Here is a 24,254-nt window from a genome sequence, read left to right as displayed (position 1 = left end):
CTCAACTTTTTGAAAATCAATTGGATGGTTAAAATCTCTTACATGAATAAATAGAGCATTGGAATCTTGTCCAGTTCTAATGCTATATTTATGTTGTTTTAATCTTAGTTCGAGATTTTTACCAGTTTGACCGTAATAAACTTTATCGCAAATTTTACGGTCAAACTGGTAAAAATCTCGAACTAAGATTAAAACAACATAAATATAGCATTAGAACTGGACAAGATTCCAATGCTCTATTTATTCATGTAAGAGATTTTAACCATCCAATTGATTTTCAAAAAGTTGAGAAAGTAGTATCAAGCAAGTCCATGGTCGACAGGAATATAATTGAATCTTGTTTCATAAAAAGCAGTTTTGACAATAATATGAATATTTCCTTTGGTTTATATAAATTAGATCCATTTATAATTAATAGAATTTGGGTAGAATTTAATAATACACTGGACAAATAAATAGCTTGGGGGTGAGTTTTGCAAAGGACCTGTCCAAGTTGGCTCGCCGCGCGTCACGTGTTTAACCGTTGTGGGATCTGATAGTGAGGTGCTGGCCGACCCCTTATATAGCTTCCTTGGATGCTTCACTTTCATAGTTCCTTGATAATGTGAGTAGTCACGAAAGCGCTTGGAATTTCTCTATTCTTTCAGAGTGGTTGTTTTGCATATTTTGAAATCACCTGTTTACTGTGATCTTATTGCATATATATATATATATATATATATATATATATATATATATATATATATATATATATATATATATATATATATATATATATATATATATATATATATCAGTGGTATATGGATATCAGCAGAATAAACAATGTATCAGCAATGTACACTATATACCAACAACTCTGCAGTATATTGTGAAGATAAACTCGAGACTGCGCAAAACTATGAGCGGAGATGACTGGGGGATTAGTGCATTCCTGGGTGTTATGTGGTGTTGGTGGTCACTGGTGGTGGTGGCCTTGGTCACTGTGGTGGTGGCCCTAGTCATAGGTGATGCTGGCCCTGATCACTGGTCACTGGTGGTCCTGGTCACTGGTGGTCCTGGTCACTAGCAATGATGGTCCTGGCCACTGGTGGTGGTGGTGGTGGTCCTGGTCACTAATAATGGTGGTCCTGGTCACTAGTAATGGTGGTCCTGGTCACTAGTAATGGTGATTCTGGTCACTGACCCACGGGGAATATGTGACACAGTTTGTTGATTTATTAGGTTTAACTCCAGTCTACTACACGAGGATCATTAAGGATTCAAGTCACCTGTAACTCATCAGTCGAAAATACTTTACGTCTAAAATAGGGAGCCAAAAAACTCTCATCATATACAATGAGAGTTATATACCTCTCAGTGTATGTACACTTACTCTCATTACTTTAAGGATTAAACTTTAAAACCTTTGGACTCTACGTTGGTAATTAAAGCTACAAGTCACTTTTACAATGACACCTAAGATTCTGTAATTCCAAAGTAGATCATAAATTAATTTAAGTTATATTCAGAAAATCCGTTAATTTGTACGATGTCTCTGAGGGCCCATCGATGTTGTGGACTTACATACAGTGTATTATGTAACAAACTGAGTGATAGTAAGCAATGTGGTTTATTTCCAGTGGGGGCCTTGCACTGTCAGTGCATACACTGGCAGATAAACACCTTGGTGCATATACACGATGTATATACACAGCATGTGGGCAGCCAGATGGTGTGCTGGGTGAAAAGTATTTCTTTGGGAGGGAGATTTAAGTACACTTCAAGGAGTAGTCAGCCAGTAACAGTATTTCCCGTATTGACAAGTCAGTAGTGGAATGTACTTTTTTAATTGTAATGGTTTATTTCACTCATATTTTGCAGTGGATATTATCTTGTAAATTATATTAATTGATCTCTCACTATTTTGAGGCTGAAGTCGGGAAGCTGCGTAAATGATTGCTGGTGGCTTGGTTGGTACTATCTGCAAACATAAGAACAAGGACCCCAGTGGAAATAAGTCACATTGTTTGACTATTTTGGGTTATCCTAGGTATTTTACACGTATTTTACTACATTCGTGGTCACAATAATATGTTACTATGTATGATAATTGTAGCTATGTGTACCTGTGCCTAAATAAACTTGTATGTATGTACACAGAGGTAGGTCACACAAAAACGCGCGCGCGCGCACACACACACACACACACACACACACACACACACACACACACACACACACACACACACACATACAGACAGACTGGAAAGGGCAAAGACCTTAATGTCTTTCATCATTGTTTGACAAGAGCATAAAAATGCTATGAATGTGTTTTGCCAACACAAATGATATCCTCGCTACTAACATTGTCAGTGACCAGCGTTGTAACCCGAGGTAGCAGTGAGGATGTCGAGACGAGGATTCAGAGACCTGGTGTTCTTGTAATATATATAGTATTTTTAAGCAGAAAACTAATAGCATAATAGTCACAGAAGACAATAACGAAGAAAACCCAGCCAGTGGTTAAGGATGGCTTAAATCCCCACCTCTGACATAATTTGACAGCCATAAACTACGTTTTGACGTCTTACACTTTTACGATGCGTGACGTTTGTTTACCTAGAAACCAGTGTAACTGTCTTCTGTTTTTCTAATTTTACGTCTAAATAAATTAGCATAATGCCGAGGATGATAATCATCTTGACAATTTTGACATTTAGGTGTAGTCTCTTAACATTTGGCTCTGTAATGGGTATCCTGGGCATTTACCGGATTCAGCTGACCCTTTACATTTTGATCTAATGTAGCTGAGCTGTTTACATTTGGAACAGCGGAATGGGTGTGGCCCTTATGGTTAAACTCTTCGGAGACAGCCTTGAAGCCACACCCTGTGTGGGAGGGCGTCCAAGACAATGATTTGGAGGTGCCTCTAGTACACTGGCTTCCCTTTATTTTCTTCTTGAATTTATTTACGGTATATGTATCAAGTTCCTTTTGAGGACCTTCGATGTGTTCTTAGTTGAGGCCGTGACTGGTTTTGACTCTTCCTTGATGCAGAGTGTCACCTGGTGGTTCACACAGTGACCTGTACTTGGGTTTATGAGTGTGTGTGTGTGTGTGTGTGTGTGTGTGTGTGTGTGTGTGTGTGTGTGTGTGTGTGTGTGTTTGATACACTAGGTATGGGCTTCCTACTCTCAGGCTAGCTAAAAGAACTTAAGTTAATTTTATCTTGGGTAGGAGATCATAAAACAAGCTATTTCCAGTCTTACTCCTTAAGAAAGTCTGTTTCATATATTTTAAGGTTTACAGAGAAAATAAAAACTATTATTTAACATCTGAACACTGAGTTAATATCGAAGTGTTTATATTAAATGTTAGAATATGTTTAGTGAAAGGCTCTCATAATTATCTAATGCTTAACACTTCACAAACGAGTAAAATTATGTATAGACATTATCTCTCGGTCCAGAACGGGATTCGAACCTGCGCACTCTGCACCAAAGTACACAGTGCTTTCTCCACACAGCCAGACCCCAGATCTGAGGTTTGGCTGTGGCGTGAAAGTACTGCGTACTCTGATGCAGAGTGCGTAGGTTCGAATCCTTTTCTGGGCTGAGATATAATGTTTATAGTTATCCGACTTAGATACACAGCAGTGTGCAGCTGCCGTTATCTATATAACGGTCAACAAGTTTACAGCAAGAATTATGTTTAACACACTTATTACGCAGGATGCATAGCAACACAAATTTGTAGACTTCCGCTCTTGCACACACACACACACACACACACACACACACACACACACACACACACACACACACACACACACACACACACACACACACACACACACGCACACACGCACACACACACACTACTCTCCTACACTCACACTGACCCCCATGCTTACATATACGCACAATGGCCTTCACATACATTCTAACCACACACTTATACTCACACTGCCGTCCAACACTTTCATACTGCCCTCACACTTATGAATCTTGGAGAGGCACGCTAGACTTTCACACAAACTGAACTCAGGCGTACATACACACGCACAGTGCCATTACACACACACACACACACACAGTAGCGGTCAGTGAAGAACAAATGCAGTATAATGTGATCCTTTATTGACTACGTTTCGCCCACACAGTGGGCTTTTTCAAGTCACAAACAGAACTACCTGGGGTGGAAGGAACGCGAGTATTTATAGTCCGGCTGAGGTCAGGTGAAGAATGCTGCATCTGATGATGTACCGAGTTGGGTTGTAGAGTCTAAAAACTTGGGTAGCTTGGAAAGGAGACTGGACAAGTTTGTGAGCAGACCTTCTACAGTGTTCTTATGTGGGATAGCGATGAAGAAGTTTCTTGGCAAGTGGTTCTGCTATGTTATAGAAGCCACTATTCTGGTTGAAGTTGTCGGATATAGAAATAAGTGATGATTCCAGGATTCTTCGGTATTGAGTGTTGTCTTCTGTGGCGATAAGTCTTGAGTTTCTGTAGTTTATCAAGTGGTTGTGTGAATTACGGTGTTGTACGCAGGCATTCCTTGTGTCGTCAGACCTGCTTGCGTATTGGTGTTCTGAAATACGTGTTTGGAGGTCCCTTGATGTTTCGCCCACGTATAACTTGTTGCAGTCATTACAAGGGATTATGTATACCCCTGCAGAGGATGGAGGCTTGTCCTGCCTACTACTGGTGATGTCTTTGATGGTCGTGGTTGTGGAGGTAGATACTTGGAATGATGTTTTGGCAAAGATGTTGGAAACATGTTTGGCAATGGAGTTGGTGGGAAGGACTATGTATCTCTTCTCGGCAGTGTCTTCTCTGGGTGTGTTGAAGATGTTTAGTGCTCGCCGTCTGCAGTCTCTGATGAAGTGACGAGGATAGTGGAGTTTGGAAAATACCTGTTCAATTATAGTGCATTCTTCCTCAAGGAACTCGTTGCTGCAGATTCTGAGTGCACGCAGGAAGAAGCCTATAATTACACCACGTTTGGTTTTGGTGTCGTGGTGAGAGTAGAAGTGGAGAAGATCGTTTTGGTTGGTGGGTTTCCGATAGACTTTAAAACGAAGTTCGTGGTCAGCTTTGCAGAGTAGAACATCAAGGAAAGGAAGAGTGTTGTCGACCTCTTCTTCAAGTGTGAACTGGATTGAAGGCTCGACCTGGTTGAGCTTGTCTTGGAGAGCTTGAACGTTGAAGCGTTTAGGAGTTATGAGGAGAATGTCGTCAACATAACGGAGCCAGGTGACAGACGAAGGAATAATGGTGGAGAAACGTTCGGCTTCTAGATGTTCCATGTATAGGTTCGCTAGGACTGCACTGAGTGGCGAACCCATGGGTAGTCCAAAAGTCTGCTGAAAGAGGTGATTTTCAAAAGAGAAACACGTAAAGCCAACACATAGTTCAACCAGGTCGATGAAGTCGCTGGCTGGAATGGGAAGATCAAGTGAATCGTCAATTTTCTTGCGCAAGAGATCGATGGCTTGTTTAGTAGGTACTTTAGTGAATAGGGAAGTCACGTCAAGGCTGGAAAGTTTCTTGTTCCTGATGTTGATGTTGCGAATGCGATTGAGAAGATCACCTGAGTGTTTGAGATGTGCTGGACTGATAGTGCCCAAGAGTTTCGAGAGGTGTTTGGCGAGAATTCCTGAGAGCTTGTGGGGAGCACTGCCTATTCCCGAGGATATGGGCCTCAGTGGGATACCAGGCTTGTGAGTCTTTGGCAGGCCGTACATTCTGGCAGGTCTGGGGTTGCTGGGCATGGTGTGCAGAAGTTTCTTCCCTTGTTCTGAGCTCCTCAGAATGCGGCGAGTCCTTTGAAGAAAAGTTTTAGTAAGGTTGTCCACTTGGTTAGTTGTGAGAGGTTTGTAGGTATCTGGGTCGTTAAGTAGATTGAGCATTTTGTTCCTGTAATCGTCAGTGTTCATGTGTTCACTTGATCTTCCCATTCCAGCCAGCGACTTCATCGACCTGGTTGAACTATGTGTTGGCTTTACGTGTTTCTCTTTTGAAAATCACCTCTTTCAGCAGACTTTTGGACTACCCATGGGTTCGCCACTCAGTGCAGTCCTAGCGAACCTATACATGGAACATCTAGAAGCCGAACGTTTCTCCACCATTATTCCTTCGTCTGTCACCTGGCTCCGTTATGTTGACGACATTCTCCTCATAACTCCTAAACGCTTCAACGTTCAAGCTCTCCAAGACAAGCTCAACCAGGTCGAGCCTTCAATCCAGTTCACACTTGAAGAAGAGGTCGACAACACTCTTCCTTTCCTTGATGTTCTACTCTGCAAAGCTGACCACGAACTTCGTTTTAAAGTCTATCGAAAACCCACCAACCAAAACGATCTTCTCCACTTCTACTCTCACCACGACACCAAAACCAAACGTGGTGTAATTATAGGCTTCTTCCTGCGTGCACTCAGAATCTGCAGCAACGAGTTCCTTGAGGAAGAATGCACTATAATTGAACAGGTATTTTCCAAACTCCACTATCCTCGTCACTTCATCAGAGACTGCAGACGGCGAGCACTAAACATCTTCAACACACCCAGAGAAGACACTGCCGAGAAGAGATACATAGTCCTTCCCACCAACTCCATTGCCAAACATGTTTCCAACATCTTTGCCAAAACATCATTCCAAGTATCTACCTCCACAACCACGACCATCAAAGACATCACCAGTAGTAGGCAGGACAAGCCTCCATCCTCTGCAGGGGTATACATAATCCCTTGTAATGACTGCAACAAGTTATACGTGGGCGAAACATCAAGGGACCTCCAAACACGTATTTCAGAACACCAATACGCAAGCAGGTCTGACGACACAAGGAATGCCTGCGTACAACACCGTAATTCACACAACCACTTGATAAACTACAGAAACTCAAGACTTATCGCCACAGAAGACAACACTCAATACCGAAGAATCCTGGAATCATCACTTATTTCTATATCCGACAACTTCAACCAGAATAGTGGCTTCTATAACATAGCAGAACCACTTGCCAAGAAACTTCTTCATCGCTATCCCACATAAGAACACTGTAGAAGGTCTGCTCACAAACTTGTCCAGTCTCCTTTCCAAGCTACCCAAGTTTTTAGACTCTACAACCCAACTCGGTACATCATCAGATGCAGCATTCTTCACCTGACCTCAGCCGGACTATAAATACTCGCGTTCCTTCCACCCCAGGTAGTTCTGTTTGTGACTTGAAAAAGCCCACTGTGTGGGCGAAACGTAGTCAATAAAGGATCACATTATACTGCATTTGTGTTTATATTGCCATTGTGTCGGTATTTTATACCATTTATTTCCAACGGTCAGTGAAGAGGCGGGGCCAAGAGCTGAGTCTCGACACCTGCAACCACAGTTAGGTGAATTAGGTGAGTACACACACACACACACACACACATACACACACACACACACACACACACACACACACAAACACACACACACAGTGACCTGACACATACAAGCACGCACACTACTGTCCTTCACACCCAGTGATCTTACTTAAAGAAAAGCTAGATATTCCCATTATAAGAAAAACAGTTCATGGAGTGTCATAACTTCCTGGCTGCAACACAAGAAAGCTCCTTGTTTTATGCAGGGAGACGGCGGAGGGGAGACATTCACTCTACTGAACTTTGAAAGAAATAGAATAAAAATTCACCTGTGACCTCTTGATGATGTTTACTGGAGAGAACCTAAGTTCCTCATTATTTTTAAGTTGGTGTTGTGTGCCCCAGTTGTAAATTATCTTTTCTCACACCCCGTACTGCACCTCCTATACCCAGTTTTTTTTTAATATTTCCAGCAAAGGTCAACCCTCTTAACTCAAACTATAGTTTCTAACCCCTCCCCCACAGCTACTCCCACATTTCTTACCCTCACTTTAACACTCTTCTCCATATACCAACTGATCTCTCCCACATATTGGCTAATGGGGCTTATAGCCTGTCGACTACACGAGGATCATTAATCAAAATTACTTCAGTACATAAAGCGGGGATTAAATTAAAGTTTCAGCACATATATATACCGAGATATATATACCTCACGGTGTATATATCATATATACACTTCACTGAGTCCATACGCCACTCCACTCCCCTCCTCCTCCTCTTCCTCCACATTTCTCAGCAATAACTTCACCCAAGCTTCCTCGTCACGTATTTTACAATGCTGATAGAAATCCTAGGACAAACACACAAAAAAACGAATGTAAACATGTTAAAGGCAGCATAAACCACGACAAACGTCATAGCATGACACACATCATAGTCAGCATCAAGCAACACACAAAGCTCCTTCAATTTTCAGGTCTTCATACAAGCCAGAGCACCAGTGTCAACGCCAGATCTTATATATATTTGCAGACACTCTCCTAAGTGGATTTGTAGTCTGTACGTGGCTTGCCAGAGTGGTCGTAATGACCAGTTCTGGTGTGGTCTTCATTACCGGGTTTGGTCTTGCGAGGTCTCCCTGGTGTTGCCTCAGGTGTTGACCGTCTTACGATACTGGACTATAAGAGAGTGAAAGTGCCGGCCTCAGGCGTCAACCTATGAAGTATGTCCGGCCCGTCCAGAGTAAGGCGAGGTGGGGAGGGGTTGAGCGAGGCGGGGCGGGGCGGGGTGGTGTGAGGAGTGCTGTGGTGCAGAATGGAAGGGTGGAGCAGGGGTGGGGTACACTGGGGAACGAGGATGTTCACTGAAGGCTAATTGGTTTGGTAAATGGGTTTAAAGCCTCTTCAAAAAATTATTAAGGCTGAATATCACCTGTTTTATCACTTCCTTTTGGTTTAAAGCGAACTCTCCGCATATTACAGACTGAGAGATGCACAACTCTAGGTGTGTATATCTTCCCAGGGTGAGAGGGAATGTACAAGTAGGAGAGGTGAACATAAAGCGTCAAGGGAGAGGCTTCTAAATCATGGCTGACAACAAACAAAATTGTTCGGTAGATAATCATTAACAAATGTGAGGAGGAGGAGGAGGAGAGATGAGGGGAAAAGCTGAGAAAAAGGAAGAGGAAGGTAAGGGGACAAGAGGAATAAGAGGAAGAGGAAGGAGAAGAAGAAGAAGAGGAGGAGGAGGAGGAAGTGGCGAAGAGGCGAAGATTTTTGTTTAAAGTCGGTTTCAAACTGAAATTAAGAAGTAGAAAAAAAAAACAATCTCATTGCTGCGTGATCGAAAGTTTGGGTATAATTTGTAATGTGCACACACACACACAGACACACACACACACACACACACACACACACACACACACACACACACACACACACACACACACACACACACACACAGTGCTTAGAAAAGAAACTACAAAGCCTGAAACAGATTAGAGAGACAAATGACAATTCAGATGTGACATCAGGAAATTCAATGTCAGGCGCAGACAAGGGGACGGTAAGCAACAACGGAGACAAGCCGTACACGAAGGCCCTATCAGACCCACGTGGGGCCAGGGAAAAGACGAGGAGCACACTAAGATCAAATGACAGGTCCGAAGACAATGAAGGTATGCTATATGCAGAGATTCTAACAGCCAACTGCAGTAGCAAGGGACAGCTGGTCATGAAAGACAGTTCACTGAGAATAGAAGTTTCAGATATGACAGGGACTGAAGGCAAGAACATGTCAATGGAAGGAAATAAAATGCCTCAGAGGAAGCAGATGGAGACTCAGTGGGAGGAGGAAAGGGCGAGGTCAGTTTTTGTGTACGGGCTCCAAGAAGCCAAGGGGGACAACTTTGAATAAAACAGGAGAAAAAAATGATTGAAGGCATCATGAAAACAATAGGTGAGGGCGATATGACCCAGGTGACAAATTTTCAGAGAATTGGGTGGTTTGCGAGTGGAAGGATACGGCCTGTCAGAGTAACTTTCAAGGAAGAATCAGTTCGAACCAGGATTCTGCAAGAGAAAGCAAGACTGAGGGACAAACAGGGGTACCAGAGAGTATACCTCGACTGCGACAGAACACAAGAAGAAAGGACTACACTGAAAGAGAGGGTACAGAGACGCAAGGAGGAACGAGAGGCAATGACGAAAATGAGCAGGACCCAGACACAGGAGGAAGGGCAAACACACCCCACAGAATCTCCCACCAAAAGACTCCAACCGCGACATACCCAACGCAACTGAGCAACCTATACTACAACCCACTCACTGTTCCCTCTGCCACCAACCCCCATATCACAAATCTCACCCCAACAGCTGTCCCTTATGGGCATTCTGACCCCACCCCCATCAACACAAACCCCACCTACACCACAGTCCCATATAGGCCCCCACCAAGGCTCTCGCTCCCCCAACCCCAATATTCTTGCATGACCACAATGATAGAAAAGAAACTGAAGGTTTGGTACACAAACGCGGATGGAATAACGAATAAACATGAGGAGTGGAACGAAAGAATCAGTGAAAAATCCCCAGACATCATAGCAGTCACAGAAACAAAACTCGCTGAGACAATAACAGACACAATCTTCCCAACAAGATATCAGATCCTGAGGAAAGATAGAAGGAGTAGAGGGGGAGGAGGGGTTGCACTGCTCATAAAACACCGATGGGGATTTGAGGAAATGGAAGGCATGGACATGATTGGAGAAAGAGACTACATTGTAGGTACAATTCAGTCCGGAGAACATAAAGTAGTCATTGGAGTGATGTATAACCCACCACAGAACTGCAGGAGGCCAAGAGAGGAGTACGAAGAAAACAACAGGGTGATGGTGGACACACTGGCTGAGGTGGCAAGAAGAGCTCACTCGAGCAGAGCAAAGTTACTGGTAATGGGCGATTTCAACCACAGGGAGATCGACTGGGAAAACCTGGAGCCACATGGGGGTCCCGAAACATGGAGAGCCAAGATGATGGATGTGGTACTTGAAAACCTCATGCATCAACATGTCAGGGACACAACCAGAGAGAGAGGGGAGGATGAGCCAGCAAGACTGGATCTTGTGTTCACCCTGAACAGTTCAGACATTGAGGACATCACTTACGAGAGGCCCCTTGGAGCTAGCGATCACGTGGTTCTGAGTTTTGATTATATAGTAGAGTTACAAGTGGAGAAGGTAACAGGAACTGAAGGGGACAGGCCAAACTATAAAAGGGGGGACTACACAGGTATGAGAAACTTCCTGCAGGAGGTTCAGTGGGACAGAAAAATGGTAGGAAAATCAGTAAACGAGATGATGGAATATGTGGCAGCAAAGTGCAAGGAGGCAGAGGAAAGTTTTGTTCCCAAGGGAAACAGAAATAATAGGAAGACCAAAACGAGTCCTTGGTTTACCCGAAGGTGTAGGGAGGCAAAAACAAAGTGCAACAGAGAATGGAAAAGATACAGGAGGCATAGGACCCAGGAAAACAAGGAGATTAGTAGAAGAGCCAGAAACGAGTATGCACAGATAAGGAGGGAGGCCCAGCGACAGTATGAAAACGACATAGCATCGAAAGTCAAATCTGACCCGAAACTGCTGTATAGCCACATTAGGAGGAAGACAACTGTCAAGGACCAGGTGATAAGGCTGAGGAAAGAAGGTGGAGAACTCACAAGAAACGATCAAGAGGTATGTGAGGAGCTCAACACGAGATTTAAGGAAGTATTTACAGTAGAGACAGGAAGGACTCTGGGGGGACAGACCAGATGGAGACACCAGCAAGGAATACACCAACAAGTGTTGGACGACATACATACAGATGAGGAGGAGGTGAAGAAACTGCTAAGGGACATCGATACCTCAAAGGCTATGGGACCGGACAACATCTCCCCGTGGGTCCTTAGAGAGGGAGCAGATATGTTGTGCGTGCCACTTACCACAATCTTCAACACGTCCCTGGAAACTGGGCAACTACCTGAGGTATGGAAGACGGCAAATGTAGTTCCCATTTTTAAAAAAGGAGACAGAAAAGAGGCACTAAACTATAGACCTGTGTCATTGATGTGTATAGTATGCAAAATTACGGAGAAGATTATCAGGAGGAGAGTGGTGGAGCACCTGGAACGGAACAAGAGTATAAATGCCAACCAGCACGGATTCACGGAAGGCAAATCCTGTGTCACAAACCTTCTGGAGTTTTATGATAAAATAACAGAAGACAGGAGAGAGAGGGGTGGGTTGATTGCATCTTCTTTGACTGCAAGAAGGCCTTTGACACAGTTCCTCACAAGAGATTAGTGCAGAAGCTAGAGCATCAGGCGCATATAACAGGAAGGGCACTGCAATGGATCAGAGAATACCTGACAGGGAGGCAACAACGAATCATGGTACGTAATGATGTATCACAGTGGGCACCTGTGACGAGCGGGGTCCCACAGGGGTCGGTCCTAGGACCAGTGCTAGTTTTGGTATATGTGAACGACATGATGGAAGGGTTAGACTCAGAAGTGTCCCTGTTTGCAGATGATGCGAAGTTAATGAGGAGAATTAAATCTGATGAGGACCAGGCAGGACTTCAAAGAGACCTGGACAGACTGGACAACTGGTCCAGCAAATGGCTTCTCGAATTTAATCCTGCCAAATGCAAAGTCATGAAGATAGGGGAAGGGCACAGAAGACCACAGACAGAGTATAGGCTAGGTGGCCAAAGACTGCAAACCTCACTCAAGGAGAAATATCTTGGGGTGAGTATAACACCGAGCATGTCTCCGGAAGCACACATCAATCAGATAACTGCTGCAGCATATGGGCGCCTGGCAAACCTGAGAACAGCATTCCGATACCTTAGTAAGGAATCGTTCAAGACACTGTACACCGTGTATGTCAGGCCCATACTGGAGTATGCAGCACCTGTTTGGAACCCGCACTTGATAAAGCACGTCAAGAAACTAGAGAAAGTACAAAGGTTTGCCACAAGGTTAGTTCCAGAGCTAAGGGGAATGTCCTATGAAGAAAGATTAAGGGAAATCGGCCTGACGACACTGGAGGACAGGAGGGTCAGGGGAGACATGATAACGACATATAAAATACTGCGTGGAATAGACAAGGTGGACAAAGACAGGATGTTCCAGGGAGGGGACACAGAAACAAGAGGCCACAATTGGAAGTTGAAGACACAAATGAGTCAGAGAGATATTAGGAAGTATTTCCTCAGTCATAGAGTTGTAAGGCAGTGGAATAGCCTAGAAAATGACGTAGTGGAGGCAGGAACCATACACAGTTTTAAGACGAGGTTTGATAAAGCTCATGGAGCGGGGAGAGAGAGGGCGGGGCCAGGAGCTAAGACTCGACCCCTGCAACCACAAATAGGTGAGTACAAATAGGTGAGTACACACACACACACAGAACATGCAGCTGCTTCTCCCCAAAAAAAAACTCTATCTCTCACAAACACTAAATATGAGCCTAGCATAATTACTCAAATTCAAAAATGGTATGTAAAAAAACATTGGATTCGAAACATGATACTCACGAGCATGTGTGAGGACTGCCAAGACGGCAGCCGCCACCAGGAAGAACCTCATCTGAAACAAACGAAAATTCTCTTAGATTAATCTGGTTACAATTATATATATATATATATATATATATATATATATATATATATATATATATATATATATATATATATATATATATATATATATATATATATATATATATATATATATAGTGTGTGTGTGTGTGATGTGGAGAAAGTAAAATACAGTGAGTTTTCAATTATAGTGGACCTGAGCTTGTCATCCTGAAGGTTTAACTCAGCGCTCGACTACTTCCTTCAACAAATTTTCCTTCAAATCAAAGATCACATATAACTTTTTTATACAAATCGGTCATTATTATTATTATATTAGTATTATATTTATTATACTTGTATGGAATCTCTAAATCTGTAGGGGGTCATGCAGAACCTGGGAAATGAAAGGTAATAAGATCTGACCCACAGGAGAGGAATACTTCAGTTAATTAGATGAAGGTTCGTCACCCAGGCTGATGACACTCCAGGATGGGTCGGTGTGTTCGCCAATAAATGCTGTAACACCATAGCAACAGTGTCCCTTGACCCGCCTTCACCAAAAGCCGGTGACAAGAAATAAATATATGGACACCTTATACTGGTGATCTACTTTTATTTTTTTTGTACCTTCGAGGTTTTCGGTTATACTTGAGAACTCCTCACCCGAGTTACTTAAAGTATTTAGTAAAAGAGACTTCTGAATTATCAATAGCGGAGGGTCATTAACCCTGGATAACTCTCAAAAGACACGTTCTATCGTTTATGTTGGAATCCTTGAGTTCTCTGGACTGACACACAGGTACCAACATACTGTTAGGTGAGCAGAGGCAGCAAGTGTCTGGAGACTTGCCAGTAACGAATATCCTCGGCCACTGACAACTGTAACAGTGAATACAGACTCCAGGAATACAGGAGTTGGTAAATTACTTCAGTATCCCTTATTGCTGCTACGAAAACGAAGGAGATACGGGAGAGACAAGAGAGGTGACGAGGGAGAGAAAAAAAACGGAGATAAGAGAGAGAAGTTGAGGGAAAGGGACAGAGAGAGAGAGCAGGAGATAAGAAGAGAAGGCAAAGGAGAGAGTGACGTAAGAGAAAAGGGGATGAGGGAGAAAGAAAAAGCAAGAGGCAGGATAAAAGAACGAGGGAGAGAGTGAAGGAGATAATAGGGCAACGAAATGTTACAGCGGCAAGAAATGCAAGTACATAGAGCAGAGGTGAATAAAACTGAGAAAAAGGGATGATAATACAAATGGCAGAGGTGGCAGTAGAGCGGAAAAAGTTTGAGAGAGAGAGAGAGAGAGAGAGAGAGAGAGAGAGAGAGAGAGAGAGAGAGAGAGAGAGAGAGAGAGAGAAAGAGAAGGGTGATTATAAAGTCCCGTAACAGCGGCGGATGTTGTGGGTGTGTGTCAAGGTGGATGTGAACAAGTCCCTCAGGAACCCACACCCTCAAACCCTAACATTTACCCCCTCTCGCCCCTACCAAAATCTTTATACCCCTCCCCTACACCCCTACCCACATCAGGTTTCACGCTCCAGTACCTAGTATCAGCATACCTAACACTTCACTAGATACTTCCTAATTAATCATCTTCCTGTTTGGGTGAGACTCCAAGGATCTTCATCCAAGGAAGTGTAACTATAATCAACTTCCTTGGATCAAACCTGACTACCTAACATTCTCCAAGCGCTGCATTACTCAATAATAATAATAATAATAATAATAATAATAATAATAATAATAATAATAATAATAATAATAATAATTTTCTTGGTAACACTGTAATACAGTTGCCACAGGGAGAGTAGAAGGTTGTGGCGCTCCTGTGGCAATATTGGCAACACTATCTCTATATCTCCCAGCTTGATAAATATCAGTTATCTCATTTATCTAGTAACACTTCTCTTAGGTCTGGGTATACTGCTCACGTCGAAGGTTATATCACTCGAGGGAACATTGGCAACAGTGACCAACACCAGTGAAGGTTATATCATTCCTGGGAACATTGGCAACAGTGACGAGGCCCAGTAAAAGGTATATCATTCCTGGGAATATTGGCAACAGTGACCAGCACTAGGGTATATCACTGTTGGGAACATTGGCAACGGTGTGTGTGTGTGTGTGTGTGTGTGTGTGTGTGTGTGTGTTCCACAGAAACATACATAAAGCATAATTTTAATCTTGCATGTACATCTCAACCCACAGTGTCTTCCTTACCAATATACTAAGTCGAAGTGTGCATACGAAAGGACACGAGATAACAAAGCGGAATGCGAGAGAAGAGAGCAGAACACAACATAACATAGCAGAGCACGAGAGATCACGTAAGAATAAAGTAGAACATGAAAGAAACGAACAGAACACAAGATACCTTCAGAACACGGGAAAACAGAATAGGCTACTAAAAAAAAGCAGCAAAACACGAGAGAACAGACACTAACAAGAGAGCTGGGAGCAGTGGGTGTGCTTGAGAATAACAGGAGGGCTGGGTGCAGTGGGTGTGCTACATAGTAACAGGAGGGCTGGGAGCAGTGGGTGTGCTACAGAGTAACAGGAGGGCTGGGAGCAGTGGGTGTGCTTGAGAATAACAGGAGGACTGGGTGCAGTGGGTGTGCTACAGAGTAACAGGAGGGCTGGGAGCAGTGGGTGTGCTTGAGAATAACAGGAGGGCTGGGAGCAATGGGTGTTTTACAGAGTAACAGGAGGGCTGGGAGCAGTGGGTGTGCTACAGAGTAACAGGAGGGCTGGGAGCAGTGGGTGTGCTACAGAGTAACAGGAGGGCTGGGACCAGTGGGTGTGCTACAGAGTAACAGGAGGGCTGGGAGCAGTGGGTGTGTTACAGAGTAACAGGAGGGCTGGGAGCAGTGGGTGTGCTTGAGAATAACAGGAGGGCTGGGTGCAGTGGGTGTGCTACAGAGTAACAGGAGGGCTGGGACCAGTGGGTGTGCTACAGAGTAACAGGAGGGCTGGGAGCAGTGGGTGTGTTACAGAGTAACAGGAGGGCTGGGAGCAGTGGGTGTGCTAGAGAATAACAGGAGGGCTGGGAGCAATGGGTGTTTTACAGAGTAACAGGAGGGCTGGGAGCAGTGGGTGTGCTACAGAGTAACAGGAGGGCTGGGAGCAGTGGGTGTGCTACAGAGTAACAGGAGGGCTGGGAGCAGTGGGTGTGCTACAGAGTAACAGGAGGGCTGGGAGCAGTGGGTGTGCTAGAGAATAACAGGAGGGCTGGGAGCAATGGGTGTGCTAGAGAATAACAGGAGGGCTGGGAGCAGTGGGTGTGCTACAGAGTAACAGGAGGGCTGGGAGCAGTGGGTGTGCTACAGAGTAACAGGAGGGCTGGGAGCAGTGGGTGTGCTAGAGAATAACAGGAGGGCTGGGAGCAATGGGTGTGCTAGAGAATAACAGGAGGGCTGGGAGCAGTGGGTGTGCTACAGAGTAACAGGAGGGCTGGGAGCAGTGGGTGTGCTACAGAGTAACAGGAGGGCTGGGAGCAGTGGGTGTGCTAGAGAATAACAGGAGGGCTGGGAGTAATGGGTGTGCTAGAGAATAACAGGAGGGCTGGGAGCAGTGGGTGTGCTACAGAGTAACAGGAGGGCTGGGAGCAGTGGGTGTGCTAGAGAATAACGGGGCCGTGGTGGACGGCTTGATGAGACGAGGCAACACACCACTGTCAACTTTCAACAACTTTCTTCTCCCCTGGCATCCCTGGAGTCTGTGAGTTGACCGTCAAACAAGCCAGTGCCACTACACTACATCCTCTACTGTCTCTACTCACACGGAAAAGGTCGTGTACACTTGAAAGAGTGCACGATGCACTCAATGTAAATTTCATTCACTGCAGTAGAGAATCCGATTAGAATCACTTTATACTCTCACTGAGTACAGCTGTATCCTCATTACAGGCTATAACACTCGTCATGACTGTTGAACATGAATCTTGGTACCACTACTTGCACCAGAGGGAAGGGTCATTGTATACTCTCCACAGCAGTGAACACACCATTATTATTATTATTATTATTATTATTATTATTATTATTATTATTATTATTATTATTATGTTCACGAGTAAAGGGTTAAACAGCTTATTGAAACTCAATGTCATCAACTGACCACAACTGCGTTAGATACACGTAAATTATACATTAAAAATAGTTATTAATTAATGTTTTAATTTAAAGAATATCGAGTACTCGATGGTCATTAAGGTTCATTATTCCCTGTACACCATCAGTTTAGGAGACTAATCTCTAAAATAGGGATTGAAGTATACTCTCAGTGAATAACCTTCAGTAGCCGTTGACGGAAGCAGCTCATTAAGTGTCTGAGTGTGAGTGTGACGGGTGAAGTGATAGGGGTGTAGGGAGTGGTGGTGGAAGTTGAGTTGGGGAAGGGGTGGAGTGGGCGATGGAGGGAGAAGCTTGAGGGAACAAGGTCAAGGGAGGTCATTAAGCTGCCCTCTCTACAGTTGGTGCGAAGGATCGTTAGTGGATAGACGAGTGAACCTTACAATCTAGAGTTGGACTCTGCGTTACCATCACCGCCACTGAGGCTGACGATCGTCAGGAAGACAGGTTACTAGATCACCTGCCCCCCCCCTTCCTCATTAGTGGGACAGGTAAGTCGGTGGGATTGGTACCTGCGTGAGGCGACCACCTCCGTGAGAAGGACACCTTAGTGTGGCTGGCATCTCAGTGGGACGTGTTGATAGAAATGGGGGAGATAGAAATGGAAGAGATAGAAATAGGGAAGATAGAAATGGGGAAAAAATGGGGAGAGGAAGAAACGGGTAGGTATAGAAGTAGGGAGAGGTAGAAACGAATAGGGATAGAAATGGAGAGAGAGAGAGAGAGAGAGAGAGAGAGAGAGAGAGAGAGAGAGAGAGAGAGAGAGAGAGAGAGAGAGAGAGAGCGAGCGAGCAGGTACCGCCTTGAGCTAGCACCCTAGACCACTACCTGTGTTGCGTGGTGTTGCTAGACGCAGTTGCTCTTCACTGAAAGTTGCTGACATTTGACTATTTTTAGGATGGTGTAAGAAGCAGAGTGAAGTGTAGCGCAGGTCTGGTTGTAGAAGGTTGTGTAGCGCAGGTCTGGTTGTAGAAGGTTGTGTAGCGCAGGTCTGGTTGTAGAAAGTTGTGTAACCAGTTAAAACTTTTGTGGGACATAACAACTAGGGGATTCAGATGACTCTTTGTGCTAGCATTGAAGTCTCTTTTGTGAGAAAGAAGAAAGAGGGTTCAGTGATTGATTTTATAGATATATATTACGTATTTGAATTTATAATGAAGTCGTTCTTAACATCTGGGTCTGCAAATGCACCTTCTATTAATGTACATCAGGTTTATCATTTGTTTGAACCTCTGACTGGAGTCTGCTTTCACTGTCTAACTTCCACCCAGACCCGCATGTCTACCCCTGATTGCGGAGGTTGTCACCCAGGCCCTGGGTTCTGCCTTTTAACCATGATTTGACAAGGGTAGTTCTGTAACTACTTGGGTTATTGTATTTTATAAACCATGTATGAAATCTGCCTTTATTACCCGTCTTTCCTAGCAAGGTTTCTACCTTCAATATTCTTCACATGGTGAAAGAAATATAAGTGTTGTGCATAAGGAGTAATGGGGACCGAGAAGGTGCCTTTGCAACTGCATGTCTAGGTGCCACAGAGAGTACGATGGATCTCTGTTTAAGTCTGTATAGTCTTGAATTTGCAATTGCGTGGAAGCCAATTCGGTCCCCGGTACTCTTACACAATTTATTTGTACAATGTGATGAGATTCTCATTTATGCAGCCTCCCCGTAACTCGTTTGTGTCGTTGTAATCCCTCCTGTGTCGAACTATCCACCATACCTTGATGCGCACATGTGTGTGGGAGCACGCATGTGCCTGGGCAATAACAAATTATGTAGAAATAAACTAGCCACTAAGGATATGTTGGAACCTTGCACAAATAAAATATTACATTCAACACGTTTTTTCCCCGTGCGAGCAACCACCATATTGTTTTCCATAGGTTGGATAGTTTGTGGGTAGTCACATTAATCCCTGATTTTCTGAACGTTTTAAGGGCTTAACGTGAGATCACGTATTCTCGCTACACGACACATCCAACCACACTTGAGTTTTGGCTACATAAGACTTGGTGTTACTTGTGGTTAACAAGGTAGAGGTTCACATTACTGGTGGTGACGATACTGGAAGAAATCTTCCAACTGCTATGCAAGATTATCAGAAGCCAGAGGACATAACCAGATGTTGAAATGATCACCAACTTACGACGGCAGTATTAGCACAATCATCGTTCAGGCTTCAAAGAGCTGGCATACTTTCCCCTGCACACTTGCCACCGTTCTCACACCTTCTTAAGTAAATTTTTATGAATTACAAACAAAAATGGTGATGGATGTTGGAGATGTGAACCATTGGAGAGTATGATAGTGTCCCCATGGACCAGGATCCACCTGGGCCAGACTCACCAGTGTTCAGGAGCGAGTAGGCCGCCGTGTGATCACTGACACACCAAGGAACTGACTGCCGAGCCAAACCAAGCCACCAGTCGACAACCTTCAGTGATCCAAGGAGTCTTCCAGAGCGGAGGAGGGGGAGTTTCCAGTCCCTCCCTCTCTCTCTCTCTCTCTCTCTCTCTCTCTCTCTCTCTCTCTCTCTCTCTCTCTCTCTCTCTCTCTCTCTCTCTCTCTCTCTCTCTCTCTCTCTCTCTTTTACTCTCCTCTCTGAGCGATTTCCGTCATTTGTGATAATTCCTATTTTTTCTTGAACGTCAAATAGGAGATGCTTTAATGCTGGTAAATATCCATTGAACCAAGGAATTACAGCCACCCTCCCCTTCTTCGGATCAGTCATGACTACCTCCCATTCTCAAGGCCCTAGAAATATACTACTGCTACTACTACTACTAATAATAAAGACTGCGCGATTACGTACAGTTCTTAAGCTCTTTATCTATACAATAAATGTTCTTTTCCGCTTCCTTTTCTATATTCCATTATTCTCTCATCCTTACCATATTTGTATCCTCGTGTTGCGCCTTCCCTGCTTGTCTCACACCTTCCCTGCTTCTCACCACTGAGGTGTGACCTTAGAAGACATCCTGAAGGAAGCATGCAGGGATAGGTGTGAGATCGTCCGTTAATGCTGGGTGACATGCAGTGAAACTGAGATGGGACAGCTGTCACTGCTGGAATTACTGCAGTTGCGTCTCGCGGGGTTGAGGATTCTCCTTCAGGAGCGTCGTCCATTCTGAAGGAGTTTTGCAAAGATCATATAAGGAGGATACGTTTCTTCTGCATGTTGTAGGTAACATATATCCTTACATAACCCAGGACTGCTCATTCATTAAGGAGACGTGGAAACTCTATACCTTGTATGTCTGCCTCACTGTCTCTCTTAATTAGTGACAACACTTAGGATTATGAGTGGAAAATGTTGGATAGTGAACATACTTGAATTGCTGGCAGAGACTAGGGAAGGAAGGCATCGTGGACCAGAGTTTGAAGAGTATAGCACATGTCAAACTCTGGACACTGATTACATTAACGGCGGGGTGAGGCTTGAGGGATGGGGTTGTATTTGCCCAACGATAAACAACATTTATTATTATTTTCAAGGAAAACGGTAAACCCATAAGGGTCACACACAGGCTGTGGAATGGAAGATAATGAGGATGGATCGGAAGAAGGTAGACTAATTTCCTAGAATCTAAAACCTTCCACCAGCATCGTAACATTACGGAATAAAATATCGCAATACCGTAGCTGGTACAGTTTACCAAAAACAAACACATAGAAAGGGAAACGTTTAATGACGTTTCAGTCCATCCTAGACCATTCTCAAATCACAGATGAGAGAGAAGAGGCAGGGAAGCTCTGAAGACAGAATTAGGAGAGGGATGAGGAGCAGGAGCAGCAGCACCAGCATCAGAACGATAGTAGTGGTGGTGATGGTAGTGGTAGTAATAGTAGTGGTGGTAGTGGTGGGGGGTTCTGGGGTATCGTGACATTAACTTCGAAGGGAGAACACAGCTGATGGTTACGCATGATTGGTGAGTACTGGCTGTAATGGATGTGGGTCTGCATGTCACTAGCAGCAACAGTCTAGTTGATCAGTTAAGCACTAGACAAGCCTGGCCCAAGGCCGGGCTCTGGGAGTAGAAAAACTGACCTCATCATGTATATATCGAAGGTAAGGCTTCCTATCACTTATGGCTAATATACCGAGGTGAACTATGGTTCATGGTGTGTGGATAATTGTCTTAAAAAGGTTTTACTCGTTCTGATATAAATCTTGGTATTATATAACAAGAAATTAATAAGGATGGCAGCCAGTTGGTAATGTTCACAAAGTTAAGGAGTAAGACACATTTTGAACAATGTTAACAAGTATTTGTTATGAGCGCTTGATAACCATGTGCTTCTAGTGCTTTGATAATCAATCAGAATTTATTAAGATCATAAGATAGATATAATTTCAGTTCATAAACCAATATTAAAAAAATATATAAAAAACAATATCAACAGAGAAATGTCTGAGACGTTTCAGAGGTCACTACAGATGTTAGAGGGTTGATAAATTTCGCATGGACTCTAAAGGGTGTCTGGTTCTCAAGGGTTCTTAAATAGAGGATCTGAAGCTCTTTTTCTTCCTTGAATTAAACTTGATTACCTCCCAGTTGTATGACCCTGTTTGTATATAATGCATTTTGAATCCTTAATTCCACAGTCAAGGACATGATATTAAAATAGGTTTAATGTGCAGTAGGAAGCAGGAAGATCACTAGCCTGACCACATCAACGTGTCCCTCACTGATGATATTCTCTCGAGTCACTAGTTTCTTTCTGATGACCAAAAAATAGTGGGGTGGCCCTCGTCCAGCCTTCAACTCCCTCCTCACTGAGGCATCACCCTCCCTCAGTCACCCTTCCTTAGACACCTTGTCTCCCAAAGACTCCCTCTTCTCCCTCTGCTTAAAGACACCCTCCACGTAGGCATCTTATACTAGGGGTGTCTGCTCTCACTTTCTACAGCCGCCTCCAGGCACACCTAGTCATTATTATGCTGTGTCCACCTGGGAGTCCCTCCCGTCTTGGTGGTTTCTCCCGTCTTGGTGGTTTCTCCCGTCTTGGTAGTCCCTCCCGTCTTGGTAGTCCCTCCCGTCTTGGTAGTCCCTACCGTCTTGGTAGTCCCTCCCGTCTTGGTAGTCCCTCCCGTCTTGGTAGTCACTCCCGTCTTGGTAGTCCCTCCCGTCTTGGTAGTCCCTACCGTCTTGGTAGTCCCTCCCGTCTTGGTAGTCACTCCCGTCTTGGTAGTCACTCCCGTCTTGGTAGTCACTCCCGTCTTGGTAGTCACTCCCGTCTTGGTAGTCACTCCCGTCTTGGTAGTCACTCCCGTCTTGGTAGTCACTCCCGTCTTGGTAGTCACTCCCGTCTTGGTAGTCACTCCCGTCTTGGTAGTCACTCTCGTCTTGGTAGTCACTCCCGTCTTGGTAGTCCCTGCCGTCTTGGTAGTCCATCTGTCAGTAGTGTTACTGATTCCCTATGTGATATACTTGTGTAGTTCTCCCCAGCTGTTATACATAATTGCATTTAATAATAATAAAAATTCTACCTCCCCCCACAACCTCACATCAAGGACACACTGAAAAATCCTACTCAGTATCCCTTCACACCTTTTTTCTCACTAACATTCTCATCGTCGCTTCTCCAACGTTCCTCTCTATCTTTCTTCCCTCCCATCCCTCTCCCTTCCCATTCCTCTCCTCTCTATCCTCTGCTTTCCCCCACTCTACCTCGCTGATGCTCAACCTCCACTACACCCCTCCTCATCTCCCCTCTCATTCCCCACCATACCTTCCCTCCCCCCGGACCATACCTTCTCCCCCCTCGACCAGACCCTCCCCTTATTCCCTCCCCATACTTTCCTCAGTTTTGATCTTCACTTTCATCAACTTTCACTGCTACAGCCGCCATACTTTTCAGAAACGTTCGCTCGAGTTCAATTACTTTCACTCTTCAAAATATGAGAAATAACCTTGACAACGAATAAATTTCAATACCACTTACGTGGCCCAAGGTGTTTTAATGAATATTTTATAGACAATAGAAGGTGTTAGAAACTTTGTTTCACTGATTGCATCAAGAATACTTGATTCTCCTAAAATAAGGATCTGATCCTTAGTATATATATATATAAGCTGTTTCTCCTTTTCTCTTTGTTCTTTCTCTCGTCGTAATGTTTGACCCATTCAGGTTTAGTGCCTTTTTAATATGTAATAGATGTCTAGCTTGTTTATTTTTATTTAATATATTGTCCATCAGTGTTCATGTGGACAAAGATCCTCAGATTACTTGGATCAAATCTGATAATCTTCCATTCCTCCAGGCACTGTATGATGCCAGGCATTGTATGGTGCCAGGCACTCGATCATCCCTTCAGCTTGACCAAGAATATAACAATATGGCCCCAGGACCAACACTGTCAGAGACAGTGTCATGATAAGTCGTCACTTGTAAGTACAGTATATGTCAGAATATTTGTATGTCAGAATGTATGTTATAATATAATACGTCAGAATTTATCAGCTTGTATGTCAATGTATACTAGAATGCGCAAATATTCTAATGTATGTTAAGATGTGTATAATTCACTGTTTATAGGAATGTGTATGTGTCATAATGCATGTTAGGTTATGGATATATCAAAGTATGTCAGTGTATATCAGATAATGTACTGCTTACATTGCGGTATACTTCCTGATATACCGCTCATG

General features: G+C 43.9%; 1 protein-coding gene across 1 annotated transcript in view; it reads right to left on the bottom strand.

Moving 5' to 3' along the window:
* The window catches only part of LOC128696013 (serine-rich adhesin for platelets), a 78,937-nt gene extending 58,884 nt beyond the window's left edge, over nt 1-20,053 (bottom strand). Inside the window, exons 1-2 of the mRNA XM_070095045.1 lie at nt 19,948-20,053; nt 13,426-13,477 (exon numbers count right to left, since the gene is read on the bottom strand). Coding sequence (XP_069951146.1) covers nt 13,426-13,477 — 52 coding nt within the window. The 5' untranslated portion in view covers nt 19,948-20,053. The remainder of the gene's footprint in view (nt 1-13,425; nt 13,478-19,947) is intronic.
* Between the last annotated feature and the right edge of the window lie 4,201 nt (nt 20,054-24,254).

This window comes from Cherax quadricarinatus, chromosome 48 (genome assembly GCF_038502225.1).
Source record: "Cherax quadricarinatus isolate ZL_2023a chromosome 48, ASM3850222v1, whole genome shotgun sequence".
In the NCBI taxonomy this organism is placed as follows: Eukaryota; Metazoa; Arthropoda; class Malacostraca; order Decapoda; family Parastacidae; genus Cherax; species Cherax quadricarinatus.
Note: the sequence above shows the minus strand (reverse complement) of the source record. Positions and strands in the feature narration are given on the sequence as shown.